The 26,163-nt window shown below is 43.9% G+C and overlaps 1 protein-coding gene across 1 annotated transcript in view; it reads right to left on the reverse strand.

Annotated features, from left to right (window-relative positions):
• The window catches only part of ALPK1 (alpha kinase 1), a 45,758-nt gene that overhangs the window by 2,440 nt on the left and 17,155 nt on the right, over window positions 1-26,163 (reverse strand). Inside the window, exons 3-12 of the mRNA XM_069459171.1 lie at window positions 19,763-19,961; window positions 18,304-18,363; window positions 15,305-15,391; window positions 14,488-14,564; window positions 13,446-13,541; window positions 11,109-11,213; window positions 8,697-10,307; window positions 8,048-8,555; window positions 5,144-5,297; window positions 1,729-1,891 (exon numbers count right to left, since the gene is read on the reverse strand). Of these exons, the coding sequence (XP_069315272.1) occupies window positions 1,729-1,891; window positions 5,144-5,297; window positions 8,048-8,555; window positions 8,697-10,307; window positions 11,109-11,213; window positions 13,446-13,541; window positions 14,488-14,564; window positions 15,305-15,391; window positions 18,304-18,363; window positions 19,763-19,961 (3,060 nt within the window). The remainder of the gene's footprint in view (window positions 1-1,728; window positions 1,892-5,143; window positions 5,298-8,047; window positions 8,556-8,696; window positions 10,308-11,108; window positions 11,214-13,445; window positions 13,542-14,487; window positions 14,565-15,304; window positions 15,392-18,303; window positions 18,364-19,762; window positions 19,962-26,163) is intronic.

A 26,163-nucleotide genomic window follows, 5' to 3' on the forward strand; every position in this document is an offset into this window, starting at 1 on the left:
AAAGGTCTCTTCAATAAAAGGTGCTGGGCAAACTGGGTATCCATATGCAGAAGAATGAAACTAGAACCTTATTTCTCACCGTTTACAAAAATCAAATAAAAATGGGTTGAAGACTTAAATCTAAGGCCTGAATTATGAAAGTACTAAAAGAAAATGTTGAGGAAATGCTTCAGGATATTGGTATGGGCAAGGACTTCTTCTTTTTTTTTTTTTTTTGAGACAGAGTCTCACTTTGTTGCCCAGGCTAGAGTGAGTGCCATGGCGTCAGCCTAGCTCACAGCAACCTCAAACTCCTGGGCTCAAGGGATCCTCCTGCCTCAGCCTCCCGAGTAGCTGGGACTACAGGCATGCGCCACCATGCCCGGCTTATTTTTTCTATATATATTTTTAGTTGTCCATATAATTTCTTTCTATTTTTAGTAGAGACGGTGTCTCGCTCTTGCTCAGGCTGGCCTCGAACTCCTGACCTTGAGCGATCCACCCGCCTCGGCCTCCCAGAGTGCTAGGATGACAGGCGTGAGCCACCGCGCCCGGCCTATTGCAGCACTCTTCACAAGAGCCAAGATTTGGAGTCAACCTAAGTGTCCATCAATGGATGAATAGATAAAGAAATTGTGTTACATGTACACAATGGAGTGTTATAGAGTCATAAAAAGCCAATTGCAACGATCTGGATGGAACTGGAGAACATTATGTTGAGTGAAATAAGCCAAGTACAGAAAAACAAATTTCACATGTTCTTACTCATACGTGGGAGCTAAATATTAAAATAATTGACCTCATGGGGACAGAGAGTAGAATGATGGTCACCAGGGGCTGGGAAGGGTAGCAGGGAGAATAAAGTGGGGATGGTTAATAGGTACAAAACTAGATAGAATAAACTATTTGATAGCAGAACAAAGTGACTATAACCACCAGTAAGTTAGGGTATACTTTAAAATAACTAAAAAAGTGGAATTGGAATGTTCTGAACACAAAGAAATGATAAATGCTGGAGGTGATGGGTGCCACAATTACCATGATTTGATTAATACACATTGTATGCCTGTATCAAAACGTCACATGTAACCTACAAAGATATACAACTATTGTGACCCATAATAATTAAAAATAAAAAAGAAGGTACAAAATGGATGATATTAATAGTTATTATAATGAGTGATAAAAGATGGGTCTAAAAATGTCTCTGGCCAGTGAAAAAATTACTATAAGTATGAATGCACTAAGGATCTAATATATTTGGGGGAACAGGGCTTTCTTGATCCAAAGAATAGAAAACTCAACGGGGATATTTGTCTTGATCTATTTAAAGGGGTATCTTTGTGGAGAGAGACTGGTCTCAATGGTCCCAGAAGGCAGAGCTGTAATCCATGGATAGAAGTTACAGGAAGATAGATTTGGGCCAAATCTAGGAACTTCCCAACAGGTAGAATTATTTGAAAGTAAAATGGTAATAATTAATTTTTCTTACTAAAGGTGTTTAGATCAATTGATATTCAGGTGTGACTGGGAAGATCCAATGATGCCTTCAGGTACAGAGGGTCATACTTATTACAAATCTAAGCAGATGGAAGCAAATGAAGCAGATGAAGTAGATGAAAGATCCTGGTAACAGGGTTTATTGGATTTTACCAGAATGATGGTAGAAGTACATAGGTTGGTAACAGAAATCTAATCTAATACACACATACAGCCTGTTGAACCAATCCTTGATTCCTTTAATCTTACCAGTAATATTGTGGATGGGATGTAGAAGATCTGTGTTGGAATGTTCTGTTCATAGAGTCTCTTGTTAAATTCTGTCACATAGTACTGCGCGGTCATCTGCCGCTCCACATCCGTGAAGTGGTGCCAGAGCCCCTTCTGCTCCTTATATTCTTTCCCAACATATCTATGAATGGAAAAAATCCACACAACAAAATGCAAAAGTCATCTCACTCATCATTGAGTAAGAGGAAGGAACTCAAAGGAGAGATGCAAAAAATGCTTGAAAGACGTTACATTTTCTCCGCCTTAGTCAATAATTATTTTGACTTATCTCATGATTCCAATAATTTTGTAAAAGCCCCCTGAATAACGGAACACAGCTCGTGCTAGCTGCCCCAGAATGATATTGATTATAAAGGGAAAGTGTCCACTTAATGAATGTAGAAGCTCTCCGGATCTCTGGGAAGACAAGGAGGTCAGCGTGGTATACTGGAATGTACAGGGACTCTGGAGTCAGATCTTTCACTCCCTGCAGTGTGGCTCTATACAGGTCAATTAATCAATCTGAAGCCTTCTGTATCCCTTGCTTTCATGATCACTTTATTTCTACAAATACTTACTTTCCATCAACACCTACTATGTGCCTAACACTGTGATAGTCCTGAGTGTCTTGCAGAAAGCGTGAGACATGATTTGTATATTTCAAGGGCATACAGCACAGTTGAAGAGGGAAGACACAAGGCAGTAAATGATTAAGTGTTGAAAAGAGCGAAACAGTAAGTACTAAAGTTTACTGTAGTTTATTGTTCCTGTAAGCTGGTGTGAATTTATGAGTAATTTCACCTGTGTTCAGAGTGACCTCTGAGAATTAAAGGCAGTTGCCTGAGTCACAGACCTCCACCAGAAAAATCTCTCTCCAGAACTTTCTGAATCCAATGTGATAATGGAATGCAAGAAGGCTATGGGTTTTGGTCATTCTGACTCCTGAGGATCAGAAAGGAAATTTGACAGTGGAGACTGCAGAAGAGGAGTCTACGTGGCATTGGAAAGCAGCCTACAGAGATGCAGTTGTCATAACAGGGATATTCTACCAGTGCTTCAGGCAGTTCTGCTATGGAGACAACCTAAGACCTGCAGAGTGTTTGAACTAATTCAGAACTTTGTTGACTGAGGCCAGAAGTGTGCACAAAAGAGCAAACCCTACGGGTGCTCATACTGGAGCATTTCTTGAACATTCTGCCAGAGGACCTCCAGCCCTGAGTGTAGGATCATCAGTCTGGGAAGAAAGGGCCATCCCTTCTCTCATCTTATACCATTTTTCCGGGATCATTTTTCTTTGGTAAGGATTTTTTTAGTGGAGAACTGTTACAGTCATTTTTTTCTTTCAATCTGCAGATGCCTTCCTCCTTGAAAGCTAGTTTCACTAAGTATATTACTTCCATTGTCTCTGACTTCCATTGTTGTGACTGAGAAATCAGCTGTATGTCTAACTGACATTTCTTTGTATGTAATCGTTTTTCTTTGACTGCTTTTTAAGACTATTTCTTTTTCCTTGGTGTTCTGAAATTTGACTACTAAGTAACTAATAGTGGATTTACAATTACTTGCCTTCCTTCCTTTCCTTCTTCCTTTTAGTTCTTTCCCCTTCCCTATCTCTCCTCCTTGGGATTTATTGTGATCCCTGTATGTGAAGATTAGTAATATTTTGGCAATTCTGGAAAATTACCAGAAATTATCTATTCGATTATTGCTTCTTTTCTATTTGGCCTGTTATTTTCTTCTGATCAGATGTATGTTGAACCCTCTCGCTCCATTCTCCATGTCTCTTATTCTCAATTTATTTCTCATCTCAAATCCTCTTATGATGTATCCTGGTATATTAGTTTTCTAGGGCTGCTGTAACAAAGCGCCACAAACTTGGTGGCTTAAATAACAGAAATTGAACCTGCTACAGTTCTGATGCCTGGAAATCCAAGATGAAAGTGCCAGAAGGGCCAAGCTCCCTGTGGAGACACTAAGAAAGGATCTGGTCCAGGCCTCTCTCCTGGTGATTCAGGTAGTTCCTTGACTTGTGGCAGAATAATTCCAGTTTTCATGTGGCATTCTCACTATGTCTGTGTCTATCTCCAAATTTCCTCTTTTTATAAAAATACCGGTCATATTGGATTAGGGGCCCACACTACTCCAGTACAACTTCACCTTAAGTAATTCCATCTTCAATGACTCTATTTCCAAATAACATCACAGTCTGAGGTATGAGGAACTTCAACATAGAGATTTTTGGGAGACACAATTCAACCTGTAACACCTGGCTCCACTGCTTAGATGTGTGACTTTGGGCAGTTCCTTAACGTCTCTGTGACTCGGTTCCCTCATCTGTAGAATGAGGATAATAATAGTATCCACCTCATAGGACTTTGTGGAGATTAATTGAATTAGTATGTAAATTATTTAAAACAGGGTCTGGCACCTAGTAAGTACATTTTCATGTTTACTATTATTATTATAATCAATACACTTTTCAAGAAATGTAATTTTTACTGTCTAAAGAGTTGCCCAATTTGTCTCTCTCTTTCTCTTTCTCTTCCTTTCTATTTATTTCCTACACTCTTTGGATTTGGGTAAAGAACAGGGTCAATTTTAAATTAAAACACTTGGCTTCACAGCCTTTTAAAATAGACAGTGGTGTCAAATTAGGTCTCAAACCCAGTGAGGACTACCTGGGGCACTAATTTTTCAGGTGAGTTTTTGTTTAAAGCTTTCATTAAGAACAAAGGCCAAACAGAAAACTTTTTAGGCATTTGCTTCAGTAGGGTGGGATTTTTAAAGATAACCTTCCCCTTGAGGACGTAGCCATTTCTGAGACCCTGCTTTGCACGCGTGGCCTCTGAACTCACTTCCTTCCATGTGTAGCTTTTGTCACTGGCTGCTTCCTCACTCTGCCCCACCCCAGACTTCTACAAAGGACCCTTGAAGGCTTCAGTTGTCACTTACATCCCTGGACACGCTTTGTCCTTGGCCTCAGAGGATTTTTCTGCCTTTTTGTCCCAGGCCCACCCATTTACTTAAAAGTGTGCCTTTTGTAGTTTAATTTAGCCTTTCTGCCAGCATTTTTTCCTGAGAGTATTTAAGGCTCCCTGGCCTGTCCTATGTCCAGGAATTCTATTTTCCTTATCTGTACAATGTGGTTAATGATGTTTCCTAATGGATTTGAGATCATGCGTCTAAAACACCCAGCAGCACAGCTGATATAATGTGGGCCCCCAATACAAGGCAACTGTTAGTAATTAATGAATGATGAAGAGGAAGAGAAGAAATCTGGAAACATACATTTTGGCTGACTTTTCAGTCCTTTCAAAATCTCATAAGTCATTCCTTAACAGAAGGGCAAGTTCAACTGTTTTACGTTAGTCACGCACGTGTTTTTAAGCAATACCTCCCCAGAATTTCTTCCTGATGAAGATGATGAACCCAGAAAGCATTTCTTTGTCTGCCTTTCTTCTTCACAGCCAAGTAGTCCCCTAGGTACACGGCAGTTTCCTGGGCTGTCCACAGTTCAGATTTTTTGGAATATTTTAACAAAAGAGCAGCTGGAAAAAGATAAGACGAAAATGGATCTTATTTTCAAAAGGATGTTACGATCCACGAATAGAGTTGAAACCAGCTCATCTGAAACCTGCGGCCTCTTTATACATTTTCTCGAATGTTGGCCTCTTTTGTGACCGCTACGGTATTAAAAAGCACGTGACGGGTAATCAAAATGTGATGCTTTACAAATTACAACATAGAATAGCCTTTGAGTCCCAAAATCTCTTATTTGTGAAGGTAAGGGATACAATCAAACCAGAGTGTCTGTATAAAATCAGTAGAGAACAAAGGAATTTTTAAACCAGAACCCCCCAGAGACCACCTTGGGACAGGTCATATAAGCTTGCAACTTTTTATTAAATATTATTATCAAGGGATCCCAAATAACAGAGGCTACGACCTATGCCAGATCACATAGATAGAAATAAACTAAATAATTTTACTTGACAGACTCCTGGCAGCTCCAGGGATCCTAGATTATCATCGAATTATGTCTTAATTTTATCTCAATTGTTTTAAGTTGGGAAAGTTCTGACATTACTTGAGTAAACGTAGTTACTGTACACAGAGGCAAACTCGACTAAAAAAGGAAAAGATAAGAGGAAAAAGTAAGGGCAGTTACACCTTAAGGAAGGGAAGAACAGTGCTAAGCAAGACAGCGTCTCTTTGAGAGGAAAGACCACCATGAACTCTAAGGAAGGAATGCAACATTTTGGTTAAAGTTAAAATGAAGTAGACAAAGACTTCCTGTGTCTAGGTGGTGATAATGGACAAACAGAGAGGACACACAGGAGAGGAAATACTTAAAGCCCGACAAACCCACAGCACTGAGAAGGGATGACTGTGGGCTGAGAAAGATGGTGACCAGGGTTGGGTGACACAATTGGAGACACTGGGAAGAAGATGGAAGGTGAGCTGCTTGCATGCACTCAGGAAGGGCGGTAAATTGAAAGAAGAAGAAAGGAGGAAGGGTACAATGGTCCTGTTTCTGCAACTTTCAGCCTTGCTTCTTCCAATGTGGTTTTTCATCCACAAAGTGGCCCACAATAACAATAAATAACAGTACAGCAATTACCCAACTCTAGGAAATCAGATTTCAAAATTGCGGAATCTCACAGTAAGTAAGGAAATCCCATTACTAGAAAATTTTGCTTTTAAAAACAAGGTGTTTTTGTTGTTGTTGTTGTTGTTGTTGTTGTTGCCCAGGCTGTCCTCAAGCTCCTGAGCTTAAGCAATCCTCCTGCCTCAGCCTCCTTAGCAGCTGGGACTACAGGCCCACGGTACCGAGCCCAGCCTGATTTGTATTTTAATCTGACTTCAAGGTGGCAGGCAAAACACTGGAATACTCGGAAGCAGAAGTTCTCAACGTTGGCTTTAAACAGAATCACTGTAGGGCTCCTAGGAAATACCGATGCTTGGATCCACACCCCAGACCCATTAGATGGAAATCTCTGGGGGGAGTCATCGAAAGCTTTAAAAAGCTCCCCAGGGGATGTTTGTGGTGACAAGAGCTGAGAGCTACTATTTAGTGAGCAGTGCTTAGCAATCCAGGTAGCTCGTTTCTTCTGAGATGCACTTTGCTCATTTTTCTCATTCAAGTAATTCTTCTGTGTATCGGGAGGGCGTTAGGATATGATTCTCTGGGCTGAGACAAGAGTCTCCTGTCTTCCTCCCAGCTTCTCTGCCATTTCTAAGCTGGGTTAGATGCACTGACTGCTCAGTGGCCCCGGCTCAGGCTGCCTGGTACGGGCCATGACCTTGGGCTGTTCTTTAAGCAAGAAGCAACTGCTGATTCCAACAGTGGGGATCTGAATGTTTGTGTCCCCCTGCTCCAAATTCATATGCTGAAAGCCCAACGCCACAAGGTGGTGGTGCTAGGTAGCAGGTGGAAGGTTCGGGAGGTGATTAGGTCATGAGGGTGGAGCCTTCATGGATGGGATTCATGCCCTTACAAAAGAGACCCCAGAGGGACCCCTTACCCCTTCTACCATATAAGGACAGAGAGAAAAGCTGCAATGTATGAGAAAGTTGGCCCTCACCAGACACCAAATCTGCTGGTACCTTGATCTTGGACGTCCAGCCTCCAGAATTTTGAGGAATTTCTGTCGTTCACATGCTACCAAGTTGACAGTACTTGGTGATAGCAGCATGAATGGACTAAGGCAAGGGGTCGCCTGACTGATACCCTGGCTGGCCAGAAACCACTCAGGTGGACAGGTGTGAAAATCTCTGCCTACTTGAAGGATGACATTTAACTAGATCAAACTTTGTTCCCCTAGAACGTGAAGAGGGGAAAAAATAGAGAGAAATCAGCTGGTTGGGAAAGAGAATCCAAGGAGACGATAGAGGTGGAGTGGGTAATATGGTGTCCAGACTCTCGAAACCAGCTGGCTGGTCATGACGACTGATGGAGAAGACAGGTGCTGAGTGGGTGAGATGGCATCAGGAGCTGCTTTGGACCCTCAACAATGGCTGTGCCCGAGTCCTCCACGATCCCGTCTCCCTCACGGCCTCATGGATCTTTAGAACAAACCTCTAAGTACGTGCAATACCTGGGGGAACCTCTGTTAGTTGCAACCGTTGGGGTCCCCCACACACAGAGTGAGGGAGGCCCCCAGAGTATACATTTCTCTGTGAGCTCACAAAGCACACTAGGGCTGTGTCTTCCAGGAGCTTTAAGTGGCCTACAGGACAAGCTCTTTGGAACACAGATGCCTCTTGGGGCGGTGCCGATGGGAAAGGTTGTACTTACTGTGCGCTCGGTGGAGTTGGCTGGGCTTAAAAACTCCTGTGTTCTCCAGCCTCTGACACAGCCAGTCGTGACTCACTCCTGCCAAGAGCTTTTCAAAGTCATCAGGCTGCAAGGTGCGAGCCTCAAGGATCTCCTGCCTTGTCTTTCCCGGCAGGGAAACAAAAGAACTCCCACTGGAATTCAGATAGGACCACGGGCTCTCCCCCTCAGAAGAGCCACTGGAAAACGCAGGTGATCTCAGCCACCACGCCGAGGAGGAGCTGGAGTTCTGACTGCAATTCAGCACGTTTCCAGGTTCGTTTCCCTCCTCGGTCGTAGTGCAGTCCTCGTTGAGGATGGGGAAGAGAACGTTACTGCTTGCAAAGGAATTGGGGGTCTCAGCACTGTGACCAGGTGGCTGTCTCAGAGCACACAGTCTATGAGAGCCACATCCTCCCATGGAGTGAACATCTGTGCTGTCAAGCTCTTGGCCCTTCTCGTCCACGGTGGATGCATTGGGGTCAACGCCCTTCTTGTCCACGGTGGACACATCGGGATCAACGCCCTTCTTGTCCACAGTGGAGGCATCGGGGTCAACGCCCTTCTCGTCCACAGTGGACACATCGGGGTCAATGCCCTTCTTGTCCACAGTGGAGGCATCGGGGTCAACGTCCTGCTCTGTAAAGGAACCACCACTCTTTCCTGACTCAGGATTTTGAACAAGCCAAGGAGGAGTGAAAGAGCTACATGCCGCCATCATGGAACTGTGGCCCAGAGCATTGTCCATGACTATATGAAAGTCTTCTGTGCTTTCTGCTGTTTCTCCTTCCAGGTCGACCCAGGAGGGGTTACCTTTCCATGGAGGGCCTGTGCTTCTTTCATTGATTTCTTCTTCCTTCTCTTCCTTGTGCCTGTCTTCGGCATCACAGTTGGTTTCTGGAAACTCATCAATGATTTCAAAGGTTTCTTCTTGAACTGAAGGATTTGTGACCATTTCCTGAAGCCCACCAGAATCAGAAGACCAAGAAGCAGAACCACAGAAGGGTCTGGAGTGAGTGGAAGTAGTTCTGGGTCCAACATTTCTGACTTCCTGGATGCCTTCTGGAGCTCCTTCTAACAGGCTTGTGCCAGATGCCAAGAATGTGCCTTTTGTATCATGAGGATGGACGGTTGTCCAGGGCATGTGTTTGTGCAGTTGGCTTTGAGAAGGCTCTGAATTGTCCTCCTGGGGAGCCAGACCACGAAGCTCTGAACACAACAAATGCACAACTCTGCCTTCCTTATCCTTCTCCAGCTCTTCTGACAAGGCGGTGGAACACTGTGTGTCCACCAGGTGTTCTTCTTTGCTAGGTTCTTTTCTTGGGGACCTATCATCAATATGATAATTCACTTCCTCCCAGCTTGTGGAAGAACTAAATCCTGATAACTTGCTCCATGAACTTGAGCTCTGACTGTCACTCAGAGACTTGTTCAAGACAGCTCTCTCATCATTGCTGTGGCCTGGTGGCTCCATCTCAGCCTCCACATCTTGGTCGAGGGACACTCGAAATGCATCAGAATGGGCCCAGTTTCTCCCTCGTACCCTTCTGAGTGTCTCCTGACTATCTTTGGCCATTTGGGAGGAAGAGATTCCCGTACCTTTTTGAGAGCATGGTCTGTCTTGAGTAGTACTCACAGTATCTAGGTTTTTTGTTTCTGTTTTTAGAGCAGTGATACAGACTCCTGTTTTTGTATCTTTCTGCTTACTTTTGCTGTCTCTACAAGTGCTTTCAAATACCTCACACACTGAAGTGTGGTGCTGTGAGTAGGTTTCAAGGATAGTTTGGAAATCCACTCGCCCATGCAAGATGGGTTCGTCCAACCTGCACTTGAAACTCTCTGGAACATACGATCTGTCATCTAAATTTGAGAAGCTTTGAACTTGTAAATGATCCTTCACCTGGGCAATCACAGACATGATTTCTTGAGATAAAGCTTCTCTGTCCTGACTTCTGGAGGAAGTACTGAAAGTGTACAGCTTCTCCATAGCTTCCCTACAGAGCTGACCGGCCGCACAGACTGTCCCCGTGTCCCCATGAAGCCTTCTGTGCACTGTGGTGAGACCAAAGGCAGCTTTGACAAAACTGTGAAGCTCCTGTTTTCCGGTAACAAGCTCATCTCTCCTCTTGGTGAGGAGGCCAATTTCAAAGGCCTCTTTGGCTTCAGACAGATACAAATCTTTCATTCCTGGAGGACAGTCATTAGAACTGCTGTATGATAACAAGCATGTGCCTCGGATATTCTGGGGAAAATACCAAACACACAATCAGACATTGAATTGGAAACTGGAAGTGAATCAGGACAAACTTTCCATTCCTGGAGGACAGTCATTTGAAATATTGTAGGGAAGTGGACATACGCCACCGATATTCTAAGGAAAACACACAAGCAAACACTGAGTTGAGGACCTGAGGTCTTTTTGCTGAATCGGAAGGAGAGGCTGGGATGTAAGTGATTGGTTGGCATGAAGGGAGAAGAAATTAGCTTCAATTACCACCCTACTATAGCCCTGATACTTTCTGATTAAAGACGGTAGATCTGTTATTGTTGCTATTATTAGTTTTAGCAAAGTCTACACCTGGGAATGGACACAATAAGTTTCTCTATGCAAGTAAGGTTGCGATATATGAACACATCATTCATTTAATAGTCAGAACAATAGAGTAGTGGTTTCCAAATCAGCCTGTGCATTTGAATCAACTGGGCAATCTTCCAAAATTAACGATTTCTATGTACCAGTCCCAGAGATTTGCATTTGGTGGGTCTAGAAATGGGCATTTGAAAAGGCTCCTTGGGTGGTTCTGCTGTGCACCAGGCTGGGGAACCATTGCTCTAGAATAGTCAACATTCTGTCCTCAGAATGGATTAACTTAGCTCCCACCAGGACGTCGCCATTCTGGCTGATAAACTTTTCCACAGGTGGAGTCCCATCACCTTTGCCAACAAGGAGGCACAGATCCTACTTTAGGGTTAGACCTCCTTCCCCTGGTCACATCAGGGAGCACTCGGGGGAGAGGTACTAGGAAGGGCTGACTCTGTTTACCACAGCTGTGAGCACGAAGAGGGGTGTGTAGGCGCTGAAGGCAGCTGCCAGCTTGCAGGCTTCCGCGGCCGACAGCAACTGGTGGTCAAACTCCTTCAGCAGGCCCTGTGAGCAAACAGGAGGCAAAGTGGGAGGGTGCTAATTAATTATCCAGTAGCAAAAACCAGGCTATGATATTCCTTTGCTTTTCTTTTAAGATTCCAGGGGACCCCTTGCTCATTATCCCAACCCATTCAGAACAGTGTCAAGAAAGGGTACATAGGTCTAAAAACCCCAGGCGTTGACTGTCCTTTTCCGCAGCTCATACACCCTCCAGCCTCCACCCACACCCCAGAGACAGCCTAATATGAGCAAAACTTTATTTATCATGCCTGCCTGTGCAAAATAATTCACATGAGCTTCTTTGGGGGATGGTGGCCGTTCCTTGTTCATAGGATTTCTGCACATTTTGCAGCCAGATTGATAACGTCTGCATTGCTCTCGGCAAAGTGCCCTTTGATTTATGATTTCACAGCAATTAGGATTCACTAACTCATTCTGGAAATATGTATCGAGTCGCTCCACGTGCTAGGTCTGTTCTAGACACAGGGGAGACAGCAGACAGTGAGCCTGAAATGAGCTTTACTATCTGTTGAGGGGAGGGATGGATCGGTCAATATACAAAGTAAGTAAAATGCATAGTATTTGCGATGATGGTAAGTGTTCTGGAGAGAAATTAAGTGGAGAAGGAGTTAGGGAGGTCCAGGGTGGCAAAGAAGTTTGCAATATTTTTTTTTTTTTTTTTGAGACAGAGTCTCACTTTGTTGCCCAGGCTAGAGTGAGTGCCGTGGCATCAGCCTAGCTCACAGCAACCTCAAACTCCTGGGCTCAAGGGATCCTCCTGTCTCAGCCTCCCAAGTAGTTGGGACTACAGGCATGCACCACCATGCCCGGCTAATTTTTTCTATATATATTTTTAGCTGTCCATATAATTTCTTTCTATTTTTAGTAGAGATGGGGTCTCGCTCTTGCTCAGGCTGGTCTCGAACTCCTGAGCTCAAACGATCCGCCCACCTCGGCCTCCCAGAGTGCTAGGATTACAGGCGTGAGCCACCGCGCCCGGCCAGAAGTTTGCAATATTAAACAGCAACAACTTTAATGAACAAGGGACACAACCCTCATCTTAGATTCAGATTACTAGCAGCAAGCTGTACAAGTTCTTTTGCTTACACTCATTAGTATGGAACACGGATACTGTTGCCACTTGGGATATTTAATAAAAATGGCAATATAGATAATAACAATAAACACTTCCATTTCAGTGCAGTGTGGAGAGCAGTTGAACATCTTTGCCATTTCTCTGGGCCATCAGAGACCCTGGGCTCTAGTCCTAGACGTCTCTCTTACCGGTTGTGTAAACTGCAGAAATTACTTAGTTTCTCTGCACTATATTTTATTTTTCTCTAGAATGGAAATGATACATTTTTTTTCTACCTATTTCGTAGGGTTTTATGTGGATGCAAACACTTTTTTGAGTTGTAAAGTCATATATAAATATTAGGAACCGGCCAGGCGAGGTGGCTCACGCCTGTCATCCTAGCATTCTGGGAGGCCGAGGCGGGTGGATCGTTTGAGCTCAGGAGTTCGAGACCAGCCTGAGCAAGAGCGAGACCCCTGTCTCTGCTAAAAATAGAAAGAAATTATATGGACAGCTAAAAATATATATAGAAAAAATTAGCCAGGCATGGTGGCGCATGCCTGTAGTCCCAGCTACTTGGGAGACTGAGGCAGGAGGATCGCTTGAGCCCGGGAGTTTGAGGTTGCTGTGAGCTAGGCTGACGCCATGGCACTCTAGCCTGGGCAAGAGAGTGAGACTCTGTCTCAAAAAAAAAAAATAAATAAATAAAAAATAAAAATAAATAAATATTAATAACCATTGTTATCAAGAAAAAGAGCCTGATGCTTTGATTTGAATAGATAGTGATTAAAGTTTTAAAATCATTGCCACTCTAACATTGAGATGGCCCACGTTTAGGAACTGAATTTTGTGATCATTTGAAAGGAACTAAGTGGAGGTCAAAATCCCACTGGTGATATTGATTCATTCATTCATTCATTTGCCGGTAACTTTCAAGGACCCCTGTGTGTTTGGCACCGTGCTGGCTGCTGGGATAATGAAGCCAGAGAGGACGCCATGGAAGCCGTCCCCAAGATCATTCCCATTAATCTAGCAGGGGACACATTGTGCTCCCCAAGGTCCAATCTCCTGAGAAAGACATTGACTAACCACCAAGAATAACACTGACAGTTTTCCGGGTGATGTCACTCGGCGCCACGTTTTTGACAAATGATAATTACCAAGCTAATTTGTGGATTGTCTTTAAACTTCCCGTAATCTTTCTTGCTCATGGACACAAAGATGTCTGCCAGTATACCTAGCGACGTGGAAATGCCCTATAAGGAAAACACAAACAAGTCACAGGTCGAGAATTCATGATTGATTATTGCTCTTGTCTCATGGTCTAAAGGCATGGATTATCCCTCCGTACGAACTATTTGCCTATTATTATTTTTATTACTATGACACTGGAGATACTTTTAAAAAATTGACACACAATAATTGTCCACATCTATGGCGTACAATGTGATGTTTTGATACACATATACATTATGGAATGATCAATACCCTGATTTGGGGGTACTTTTAAACTGGGTGCCACTGGGCTTGAAAGATCATCACATCCTGGGGTACGTGGACCTAATGTGAACACAGCTATTTCTTAGTGGGGTTTCACTGATCGTCAATGCTAACTTGTCCATGTTCCTAGGCCTGAGTAATTGGCCCTCACATTCTATCCGTGCTGTAAAAGGATCGTAGCAGCAACACTGCTGACATAGCTCAGGAAAATGTAATAACCCGACGCTTCAGATAACGAGAATATTCCCACGGAATTATAGGAAATAAAAACGTCAAGTAGGAAAGCAAATCATGCTTCTTGATTTCTTGAATAAAGATGCTACATCAACAATTCATGGAAGTCCTTGCCCACTCAACTCAAGAAAAATGATTTTACATAAAAGCAACTTGGCCATCTCGACTTTGCTCCGAAATCAGGTATAGGCTAAATAGTAATATATAATAAAATAAATAGATGAATGGACCAATAGACAGAAATATACACACGGGTAATTACACATGGTTACAGAAACACTATAAATATGCCAAGGATGAAGCAAGACACAGAAGGAAGTTACTAAACGTCCCTGGTCCTATGCTCAGGTAGAATAAATAAAAGTAGGGTAGATGAAATAGATAAATGATAAACTGATTGTGTCACAGAGACATAATCATCCAAAGACAAATATAGGAAAGGAGAAAAAGAAGCGCTAGACAAACAACCTTTTTATCTGGCTGGGGAAGTGCCAAATATCCCACGATGGAAGCCCATATTAGCTCTGCCGCTTCATACCACATTCCTGGAAAAAAAAAGGGGGAGAGAGAGACAGAGGAGAACAGCTGGCATCTGTACTGTTGTGTTAGAAAATACCTTTGAAAACTAATACAGAGAGAAGATTTGTTGGATTCTGTTAGAAAAATTCAGGGCTAGATTATTAGATCGACTCCCAGCAATCTGTTTTCCCAATTGTTTTAATACAGACAGCTTTTCTGTTTCACTGGAAAACAGTAAGAATTATTATATTTTTAAGTGTAATATATATTAATCTATGTTATACATAAATAGTTATTTCCATTATTTATAAGAATAATAATTGCCACCTTCTGTTACAATTTTTCAAACCCTTTAGTTTGCACTTTAAAGTAGTATGAAGTTTCTATGAACTTGAAAAATTCATGAATATCCCAAGGAACGAATGAGTAATGTGTCGTGGTAGGTTTAGAGTAAGATGTCACTGTGTCACATGGAGTCCTGCTGAACTGGCTCAGATGCTAGGAATAAGATCTAGAACCCTACGGTTCATAGCTGCAGTATACAACTGTGAATTTCTCCAACAAAACTCAATAGAAAAAATATACTGTTTTATGAATATTCGTAACACTGCTAGAATCTTAAATGTCATTCTCTTTCTGATGGCAACACCAAGGCAATTGGGGATTAACAATTCTAGCCCGATACCATCAGAAAATTCCACGGTAAAATCTTGTAGCCACACTTTGTCACTGAGCCCTGAGAGGAGCAAACGTTAGATGACAGTACCTAGCTTTTGCAGAATCTGTCCTCTGATCTGTATGCACACTGCCTGCACCAGGACCTTGTCACTTTCATTTCTGTAAAGCCAGCTACCTAAAAAAAAAAAAAAAAAAAAAAAGAGAGAGAGAGAGGAACAATGGCCTTAAAGTATCAAAAGAAATAGCCGGGTACAGTAAAACTATATAAAAGCGCCCATGAACACACATGATATCGATTTGTGAGACAATCTCATCTCTTGATTTCGAATAAAGTCCAAGTCCAAGTTCAGCTCTGCAGGAACTGACTCCCGTCTGGTCTCCAACTCTCCCCTTGTGCTCCTTATAATAGTAGTGGTCTCTTGCTTCATGATTTCTGCACACACTGCGCCCCCTGCCTGGGTCTCAGCTTCAACACTATTCCCTCAAAGGCCTCCCCAGATTATTTTATTTTACTTTATTTATTTATGTATTTAGACAGTCTCACTCTGTTTCCCAGGTTAGAGTGAGTGCCGTGGCATCAGCCTAGCTCACAGCAACCTCAGACTCCTGGGCTCAAGCGATCCTCCTGCCTCAGCCTCCCAAGTAGCTGGGACTACAGGCATGCGCCACCATGCCCGGCTAATTTTTTCTATATATTTTTAGTTGTCCAGCTAATTTCTCTCTATTTTTAGTAGACACGGGGTCTCGCTCTTGCTTAGGCTGCTCTCGAACTCCTGAGCTCAAACGATCCGCCCGCCTCGGCCTCCCAGAGCGCTGGGATGACAGGCGTGAGCCACCGCGCCCAGCCTCTATTTTATTTATTTATTTTTGAGACAGAGTCTCACTCTGTCGCCCGGGCTAGATTGCAGTGGTGTCATCATAGCTCACTGCAACCTCAAACTCCTGGGCTCAAGTGATCCTCCTGCCTTGGCCTCCCCAGTAGCTGAGATTACAGGCATGCACCATCACACCCAGCTAATTTTGCTATTTTTAGTAGTGATGGGGTCTTGCTCTTGCTCAGGCTGGTCTTGAACTCCTGGTCTCAAGCCATCCTCCTGCCTCAGCCTCCCAAAGTGCTAGGATTATAGGCATGAGCCCCTGTACCTTGATTGCTCTGGCTAGGACTTCCAGTGCCATGTTGAATAGGAGTGGTGACAGTGGACATCCTTGTGTGGTTCCAGTTCTTAGAGAAAAGGCTTTCGGATTTTCCCCATTCAGTATGATGTTAGCTATGGATTTGTCATGTGATGGCCCTTCTTATGTTGAGGTATGTTCCTTATATGCCTATTTTGTTGAGAGTTTTTAACATGAAGCAATGTTGAATTTTATCAAATGCTTTTTCTGGGCCGGGCGCGGTGGCTCACGCCTGTAATCCTAGCACTCTGGGAGGCCGAGGCGGGTGGATCACTTGAGGTCAGGAGTTCGAGACCAGCCTGAGAAAGAGTGAGACCCCGTCTCTACTAAAAATAGAAAGAAATTATATGGACAACTAAAATATATATAGAAAAAAAAATTAGCCGGGCATGGTGGTGCATGCCTGTAGTCCCAGCTACTTGGGAGGCTGAGGCAGTAGGATCGCTTAAGCCCAGGAGTTTGAGGTTGCTGTGAGCTAAGCTGATGCCACGGCACTCACTCTAGCCTGGGCAACAGAGCAAGACTCTGTCTCAAAAAAAAAAAAAAAAAAAATGCTTTTTCTGCATCTTTTGAGATGATCTCATGGTTTTTGTGCTTTATTCTGTATCGTGTTTATGGATATTTGTGTTTCTTGAACCGTCCTTGTCCTTGTCAACGTATCAGAGTAATACTGGCCTATTAGAATGAGTTGGGGAGAATTCTTGCCTCTTCAAATTTTGAAATATTTTGAGGGGAACTTGTATTAGTTCTTCTGTATATGTTTGGTAGAATTGGGCAGTGAAGCCATCTATCTGGTCCTGGGCTTTTTCTTTGTTGGGAGTCTTTTTGTTACCGATTCAATCTCATTATTCATTATCAGTCTGTTCAGGTTTTCTATGAAGAAGACTTCAAAAAGTTCATGGAAAAATGGAATTAAAAGATAAAAACGAAACATATAGACTTTGTTTCTCGGCATAAGCTCTATCAAGTTCAAGACACTTTTGCAAGTGATACACCAGCCATTCATCCCATCCCTAAATGACTGAGGGTCCTGGGGAAGTTAGCCATGTCAATTCAGCCCCTTTTTACATTATTAACTGAAAACTTGGGTGCCCTTTAAAGACTTTTTTAAGATTAGGAAACAAAAAGAAGCCATAAGGAGCCAAATCAGGACTATAAGGTGGACCCGTCCGCGTCTGCTGGGACTGGACACATCCACTTCTTGGTGGCCGCCACTTCCACTGCGTTTTGTCTTCACGATCGTCCTGGTAAAGCCGTTATTTCATTTCCTGCTACAATTCTTCAAGGAAATGCCTCAAAATCTTGATCCGACTTGTTTAAAACTTCCATGGAAAGCTCTGCCTGTGTCTGTAGCTGATCTGGGTTCAGCGGTTTTGGCACCCAGAGTGGAAAGTTTGCTCAAGTTTAATTTTTCAGTGAGAATCGTGTAAGCTGAACGGACTGCGATGTCCATGGCGTTGGCTATTTCATGTGCAGTTAATCGTTGGTCCTCTTCGATCAGGAAATGAGTGAGATTTTTTTTTTTTCCCTCGTAAGTTGACGTGGACAGTTGACGTGGCCTCTTCATCTTCAACATCATCTCATCCCTTTCCAAGCACAGTTTTTCTAAGGGCTGCTACTGAGCCCTTTTTGAAGTCCACAGAATTACCTACCTTGACAGCTATTGTCCATTACAGACTATACTCTTTAACAAGGCAGGCAAATATTAGACACCTTGCTTTTGTTTTATTTTCTAAATTAGAGAAAACAGAGACACAGAGAAGTAAGTGGCTTGATTAAAGTCACTCCATTCATCAGGGGCGGAGCCACGGAACATTCAATGCAGGGTAAGTATGAAGTCATTAAGCTGTCACCAAATTAGAACTCTGGTAGGGAATGAGGGTAAAGCTCATTGTGAGATATGGAAGGCCCTACCTGTTGCTCCGTTGTTGCTTATTAGACTGCTCAGAATATACTCTGCTTTCAAAAGTTTCCCTGAAAAGAAGAGACCAAAGGTCACATGTTAGTTCTGAACGAGTACTTTATTATAAGTTGTTTATGCTCTAAGGTGGATATACTGTAACAGTGGCCATAACCATTCTTGAAAACATTCTATTTTAAAAATTAAAATCGGCCGGGTGCGGTGGCTCACACCTGTCATCCTAGCACTCTGGGAGGCCGAGGTGGGAGGATCGCTCGAGGTCAGGAGTTTGAGACCAGCTTGAGCAAGAGTGAGATCCCATCTCTACTAAAAAAAAATAGAAAGAAATGATCTGGACAGCTAAAAATCTATATAGAAAAAATTAGCCTGGCATAGCGGTGCATGCCTGTAGTCCCAGCTACTTGGGAGGCTGAGGCAGGAGGATGGCTTGAGCCCAGGAGTTTGAGGTTGCTGTGAGCCAGGCTGACGCCACCGCACTCTAGCCCAGGCAACAGAGTGAGACTCTGTCTCAAAAAAAAAAAAAAAAAAAAAAAAAGAGTCAGAGTTATTAAAATAATAGCAATAGCTAAAACCAATCAAAAAACGAGCCAGGCCTGTTTCTGGGGGGGGGGGGATGGGCAGCTTGCTTTCTCTTTCCCCCCTTTTGGTCTTTCACTTCTTGGAAATGCGAAGAGCAGGCTGCACCCTCCTCAATCTCATGCTTGTTGGCAATTTACATAATTCGAGAATTCTATGGACGAGGACTTCGCGGCAGCGCGTCGCAGGCCCCCTGTCCCCTCTGACCCCCTCGGCATCGCGTCTTAAGTTCGCATGTCAGCCTCATTTTCATCGCATTCAGAGCGAGGGGAGGAAGAAAGAAAGATACTTACAGACCTAATCAGGTACTGTACCGGTGTTCTGAATGATGGAGAGGAAGAAAAAAAAAACAACCCTCAAATTACTTGAGTGGGTTTGTCAGCTCTATTGTGGGCTTAGTCAAGTGGCCCTACAGAAAGGAGACAGGAGACCTAAGAGAAACTAGTCGAGTTCTAATCTGCTTTTTAAAGGCCCTTGGTCAGAGGGATGGCGATTCAGATGCCCCTGTTTGAAAGCAGCGGGACGGATTTGTTAGGAGACAAAAGCTCCAATTAGTATTTTCTACGCCCTTTCACAATTTTCTCCACCGCTTTTGGCTCTGAACCCCTTTATGCCGGGGCTTTTGTGCGGGCAGCGGCGGGGGCCGGGCGGGCGGGGGAGGTGGCGCGGGGAGGTGGCACCGGGGGCGGGGAGGTGGCACCGGGGCGCGGGGAGGTGGCACCGGGGGCGCGGGGAGGTGGCACCGGGGCGCGGGGAGGTGGCACCAGGGGCGGGGAGGTGGCACCAGGGCGCGGTGCCCGCGGGGGTCGCGCAGCTGGGGGGGGGGGTCGGGGGGGACCGGGCGACCCGGGGGTGGCGGTGGCGGGTGGCGCCTACCTGAGTTGGCGGCGACGCGGGCCTGGCGAATGACCACCTGCGGGGCGATGGGCGTCGCGGGCTGCAGCTTGTGCAGCCCCTTGGCGACCTGCAGCAGCGCCGCGGAGACGTCCAGCCCGTAGAGACACCGGTCCAGCAGGAACACGACGGCGGCCGCGGCCACGCAGTCCCGGGAGCGGATGGAGGCCCGCAGTGTCGCCTGCAGCGCGCGCGCGCGCGTGGCCACCAAGGGGACCCGCGAGAGGGGGAGAGAAGGCAGGTTCAGGGCCGAGCTGAGCCTTGTAGGAACTTTCCTTACAACGACGACAACAGGGAAACCCGCAAACGTGGAGGAGAAACACAGTTTATGGGGCGATTGAACCAAAAGAAAGAAAAGTCCGATTCAGTTGGGGCGTGTTCCCTTCATTCCATTTCTCCCAGTCCGTTTCTAAAATTCTACAAGGCATAAATGCATATTTCCTGTGGTTAAAAAATTCAAACAAAAATATCTAGGTGGAAATTAAAAGTGCCTTGCAATTTCCCTTATGCTGTTTCTTTGCCTCCTCCCCCGAGTCTTAGTCTCAGGGTCTGATCATGGTTGGGGAGAGTCTTCCAGAACTTCTGCCCTTTTATCTGTACCTAGGCATGAACTGATTCCTTGTCTGGCTTTGCGCTTTGCTTCCTCTCTCTCTCTCTCTCTCTCTCCCCCTGCCTCTCCCTCTGTCTTTCTTCTAGAAATGAGCTCACACTAGATGTATTGTTGGGCTGCTTTCTTCTCCCCGTCATCCTGTCATCCTTCCATCTGGGAGGACGCATCAGCTCATGACACCCTGCTTCGTTTGTTGCCTACGTTTTAATTAAGCAGAAATACAGCATTTTAGGGCACACTTTAACTTGGATTTCTATCATCAATAAAATAAGGAAAAGAAGAAAACAGGCATTCATGAAAGCGTAAGCTAAAGCGTGAGAAGCGGAGATAAAGGAGGCACGTTTTTTAGGGAAAAACATCATCTTTTGCTGTGTTAGGGTGTTATACTAAACATCTTTGATTCAGTGGTTATGCAGCCAGAAACATAACGGACTTTGTCATCCAATACTATTATCTTCATATGCGAAATTCAATCAAGCTGAGTGTTTTCTGGGCACGTGTGTTCCCATGGGAGGCATTGTAAGCATTGAGCGTTTTCCTGTTGCAACGCTGCTTCACCAAGCGCTGCTTTCTTCACGTCATCTTACGTGCCAACACTTACTGGGAAACGCCAGGTGACAGTCACACTGCTAAGGGCTTCAGGTGCACTAATTCTCTCAATCCTCACGGCAAGGCTGAGAGGCAGGTTCTGTTCTTATTCTGTTTGTGCAGATGGGAAACCTGAGAGGCAGAGGTTAAGGAACATGCCAAGGTCATATGACCTGTGACTCCGAGGACGGGTCTGAACACAAGAGGTACAGGTCCGGGTCCCTTGTACACGCTCTGTACCAGGAAAGCTAGAGGAGTTGGGTATCAATTATCTGATACTCACAGTTGTGTTAATAAATACCATATATGCAATCGATAGTGTTGCAGGCGCAGGTCTTAGCATGGTTTCATTTAATAAACCGAAAGGGAGAACAAATACATTCACCTACGTAAAGAGGAGTCTCTGCTTTTCAAAATACGCCTGCCACAGCTCTTTTAGACACTTGCCTATTTTTGAGTAAAATCGCCATAAAATTTTAGGTCTGGCCCATTCCAGGATTCTACCTATGGAGTTTATTCATATGATTTGTTTATATTTTTCCTTTTTTTTTTTTTTTTTGATTTGATGATCTCCAGCACTGTATACAGAATATTTCTATTTATAGGCATTTATCAATCAGGTAATGCCCACCAATAACCAGCACAATAAACTTTCTCTTTTCAAACTGATGCTTTCTTAGCTCGTTAGGACTTGTAAACTATCAATGTGTTTATTTTATTTTATTTATTTATTTATTTATTTTTTTGAGACAGAGTGTCACTTTGTTGCCCGGGCTAGAGTGAGTGCCGTGGCGTCAGCCTAGCTCACAGCAACCTCAGACTCCTGGGCTTAAGCAATCCTACTGCCTCAGCCTCCCGAGTAGCTGGGACTACAGGCATGCGCCACCATGCCCGGCTAATTTCTTCTATATATATTTTAGTTGGCCAGATAATTTTTCTATTTTTAGTAGAGATGGGGTCTCGCTCTTGCTCAGGCTGGTCTCGAACTCCTGACCTTGAGCGATCCACCCGCCTCGGCCTCCCAGAGTGCTAGGATTACAGGCGTGAGCCACCTCGCCCGGCCTCAATGTGTTTATTAAGTTATGAAAACATTTCACTGTATTTATCTTTTGTTCTAAGCCAAGCATTGCTCTTAGGGTGACAGAGATGCCAATTGTGAAAGGGGAAATATCTTTTCTCCTCTCCTGATGTTTCCTTCCGTGTGAAGGGAGCTCCCAGCGACCGTAGCGTCCTCAGCCTCTCTCTGTCCCTTGGCCCGCTCTGCTCCACGGGAGGTGGAGAGGCTGATCAGCAAATTGCAGAAGAATCAACTCGGCATGTACAGCTTCACACTCCTCTTTTTTCTCTTGGAAACAAGCTGTCTACAGGCAACAAAGATCCTTCTCTGCTTCTCTGTCTCATAAGCCTTATCTAGTAAGCCACCCTACATAGGGTGCTCTGCTTGGTGCAGTAAGCCCTGTGATTGAACCAGGAAATCTACGTAATTCTGGGGTTCAGCCAGCAGATCCCCTGTGCTCTAAGACAAAGCCATAACTTCCAGGTCAGCCTTTATCAGAATTAAAGGTAATATTTTGTCTCTTGTCCGCCTCTTTTGTTTTATTTCTCAATTTTGCTCAGAATCCAGGAAAGGAAGAAAGCTATTATCTATCTATTGGATCCTCCCAAAGACCCTGTCATTAACCACTGACTCTCAAAGGCACACCATAACCCTTTGTAACGGACACTGCTCTGCCCACAGCCGCTGTCTTTGGAGTAGCCACGTGTTTGCTCCTTGGCCTTGACATCCTTCTCCCCACCCCCCACCAGATCAAGGCCACTTGAGCAAGAGCAGCCACTTGATACCTGACCCCATGGCCCTGTGGCCTGGCTTTAAAGAAATGGACTTATCAATCTGAACTAAGAAATATATAAAGAATTTGTTGTTGCAGGATAGAAAAAGGTAGAAAGCGGACTATAGGTTAGCCACATTTATGGGCCACACAAGGGAAAATCCAAGAACGATGGCTTTGAGTCCAAATCCACCTTTTCATGAGTGCTGTTCTAGAAGGTACATGTCTCCTTTGTTGTACCACTGTGTTTTCATAATAATGTCCACCCTCTCTGATGAGTTCACTCAAATGAGCTTCTCCTGTTCCTTCCAACCGAAAAAAAAGCCTAACTAAAATCCAAATGCTCGCAACTTCTACAGAGGTTTGTCAAAGACACCATCAATCCGAAAACCGCAAGTTTCAAAATGAGAACAGTTCAGTCATTTGACATGCATAAAACTCAAAGATGGGAAAGTAAATGGACGGTTTTGCACGTGGCCAGCTCTGTCTAATAAGGCCAGTCTCTCAGCAAGAGGCCTCCCTGCTCTAGGGACACGTGAATATAATCCTTTGTTTTGCAACTTCAGCTGCTATCTGCAGAACTTGCAGTTTCTGTCACCGCCGGCCTCTCTTATTTTTTTACTTAGAAAGAACAACCTTATTCTTGTCACCCTGCTCATGGCTGTGGACCTTGGAGGGGTGTGGGCAAGCCAGTGAGTCCCCTTCCTTCATGTCACACTTCAGCGCATGCTTGGTGTCCATCAATAGCTCTGCCCTCCTTTCTCCGGGGCCCTCTGCAGTTTTGGGGACAGTGCTCAGAGGCAGGCTGTGCCCCAGAGGGGACCCCGCTCTCTGCTCGCTGCTAATAATGAATTCCACCCGCGTAGCACCGTCTAGCTTGTGAAAAATGTTCACACATTATCTCATTTAAACTTCATAGTACTTGTAAAATACAGATCAGAGGAGGAAATTGAAGCTGACAGGTTAAGTGACTTTGCAAACTTGCAAAATCAAAAGGCTCAGAGCCAGGCAGGCATTTGAGTCTCTCCCTCTCTCTCACACGTTGTAGTAGAAAACATGTCACATAAAGTTCACTATCTTGACCATTTTTAAGTGCACATTTTAGTAGTTTAAAGCTGTGGACCCCAACCCCTGGGGTCATGGACCAGTACTGGTTCGTAGCCTGTTAGGGACCGGGCAACACAGCAGGAGGTGAGCGGCCAGCGAGGGAGAAGCTTCACCTGTATTTACAGCCACTCCCCATCACTCACCGTCCCACCCATCCCATGGAAAAACTGTCTTCCATGAAACTGGTCCCTGGCACCAAAAAGGTCGGGGACTGCTGGTTTAAAGTATATTCACATTGCTGTTAAATAGATCACCAGAACTTACTCATCTTGCGAATCTGAAACTCTATGCTGATTAAACAAGTCCCCTTCCCCCCGCCTCCCCTCCCACCTTTTTGGTTTCCAATAACTTTTACTTCTCTCTGTGCCCATTGATTAGTTCCAATATAATAATGAGCACATGCGGTGTTTGTTTTTCCATTCTCGAGATACTTCACTTAGGAGAATGGTCGCCAGTTCCACCCAAAATTTTGCAAAAGGCATTAATTCATCCTTTTTTATGGCTGAGTAGTACTCCGTGGTGTACATATACCACATTTTATTAATCCATTCATGAATTGATGGGCGCTTAAGTTGATTCCACATCTTTGCAATTGTGAATTGTCCTGCAATAAAGATTCTAGTGCAGGTGTCTTTTTGATTAAAAAAACCTTCTTTACCTTTGGGTAGATATCCCATAGTGGGATCACTGGATTGAATGGTAGGTCTACTTTTAGATCTTTGAGGAATCTCCATACTGTTTTCCATAGAGTTTGTACTAATTTGCAGTCCCACCAACACTGTATAAGGTTCCTTTCTCTCTGCATCCATGCCAGCATCTACTGTTTTTGAACTTTTTAGTAACAGCCATTCTGACTGGGGTAAAGTGATATCTCATTGTGGTTTTAATTTGCATTTCCCTGATGATTAGTGACGTTGAGCGTTTTTTCATGTTTCTTGGCCCCACTTGTCCATCTTCTTTTGAAAAGCTTCTGTTCATGTCTTTTGCCCCCTTTTTAACGAGGTTGTTTCATTTTTCCCTCACTGATTTGTTTGAGTTCTTTGTAAATTCTAGATATTAGCCCTTTACTTGATATATCGTTTGTGAATATTTTCTCCCATTCTGTAGGTTGTCTCTTTGCTGTGCTGATTATTTCCATTGCTGTGCAGAAGCTTTTTAATTTAATAAAGTCCCATTTATTGATTTTTATTGTTGTTACAATTGCCTTTGGGCTCTTAGTCATAAATTCTTTGCCTAGGCTGATGTCTAAAAGAGTTTTTCCTACATTTTCTTCTAGAATTCTTATGGTCTCCTGCCTTACATTTAAGTCTTTTATTTACTTTGAGTTAATTTTTGTAAGTGGTGAGAAATAGGGGTCCTGTTTCATTCTTCTGCACGTGGCTATCCAGTTTTCCCAGCACCATTTATTGACTAGGGCTTCCTTTCCCCGGTGTATGTTGTATTTGCTTTGTTGAAGATCAGTTGGTTGTAGGTAGATAGTTTTATGTCTGAGTTCTCTGTTCTTTCCCATTGGTCTATGTGTCTATTTTTGTACCAGTACCATGCTGTTTTGGTTACTGTAGCTATAGTATTGTTATAGTGAACTATAGTATAAAGTCTGGTAATGTGATAGAGTACTGATCGTCTTATTGCGAGGAAAGAAACCACCCAAAGCTGGGGAAAAACAACCTGAAATGAGTAGAGGAAACAACCTCATGTTTTCATCAGCCAGAGTAGAAAATCCTGTCGTTCACAGGGCATGGGGTAGAACATTCAGAGGGCATTGTTTCAGTAGAGATACGAAATTAGCCTTAGAGTAATCTGTTCTTGTCCAACTCTGGAAGTTTAGAAGTAAGCTTCAAAAAAGATCCAACTATTTCCTAATTTGACTGCATCCCAGAATAAAGCTCAAGAATATGTCCCACCAAGTATCTGCCATCCAGTAAGGTGAAATTTATAATATCTGGCAGCCATTCAAAAAACTGCCAGGCATCAAAGAAGCCCATAATGCGCATAAAAAGAAATCAATAGAAAGTGACCCGAAATGACAGTTAAAACTGTATTTTTTATGTTCAAGAAGGTAAAGTAACCATTAGGTCTATGAAGTAGAGACACAGAAGATATAAAAAAAGATCTAAATCGAAATTTTAGGGATTAAAAACATATAATGTCTCAGATGAAGCTGTAGGTATCGGGGTTTGTTTCCTAGCTCTACCATCTATTTGCCACGGAAAGGTATTTCATGTCTCTAGTCTCGGTGACATCAGGTG

Source organism: Eulemur rufifrons, chromosome 26, assembly GCF_041146395.1.
Source record: "Eulemur rufifrons isolate Redbay chromosome 26, OSU_ERuf_1, whole genome shotgun sequence".
Classification (NCBI taxonomy): Eukaryota; Metazoa; Chordata; class Mammalia; order Primates; family Lemuridae; genus Eulemur; species Eulemur rufifrons.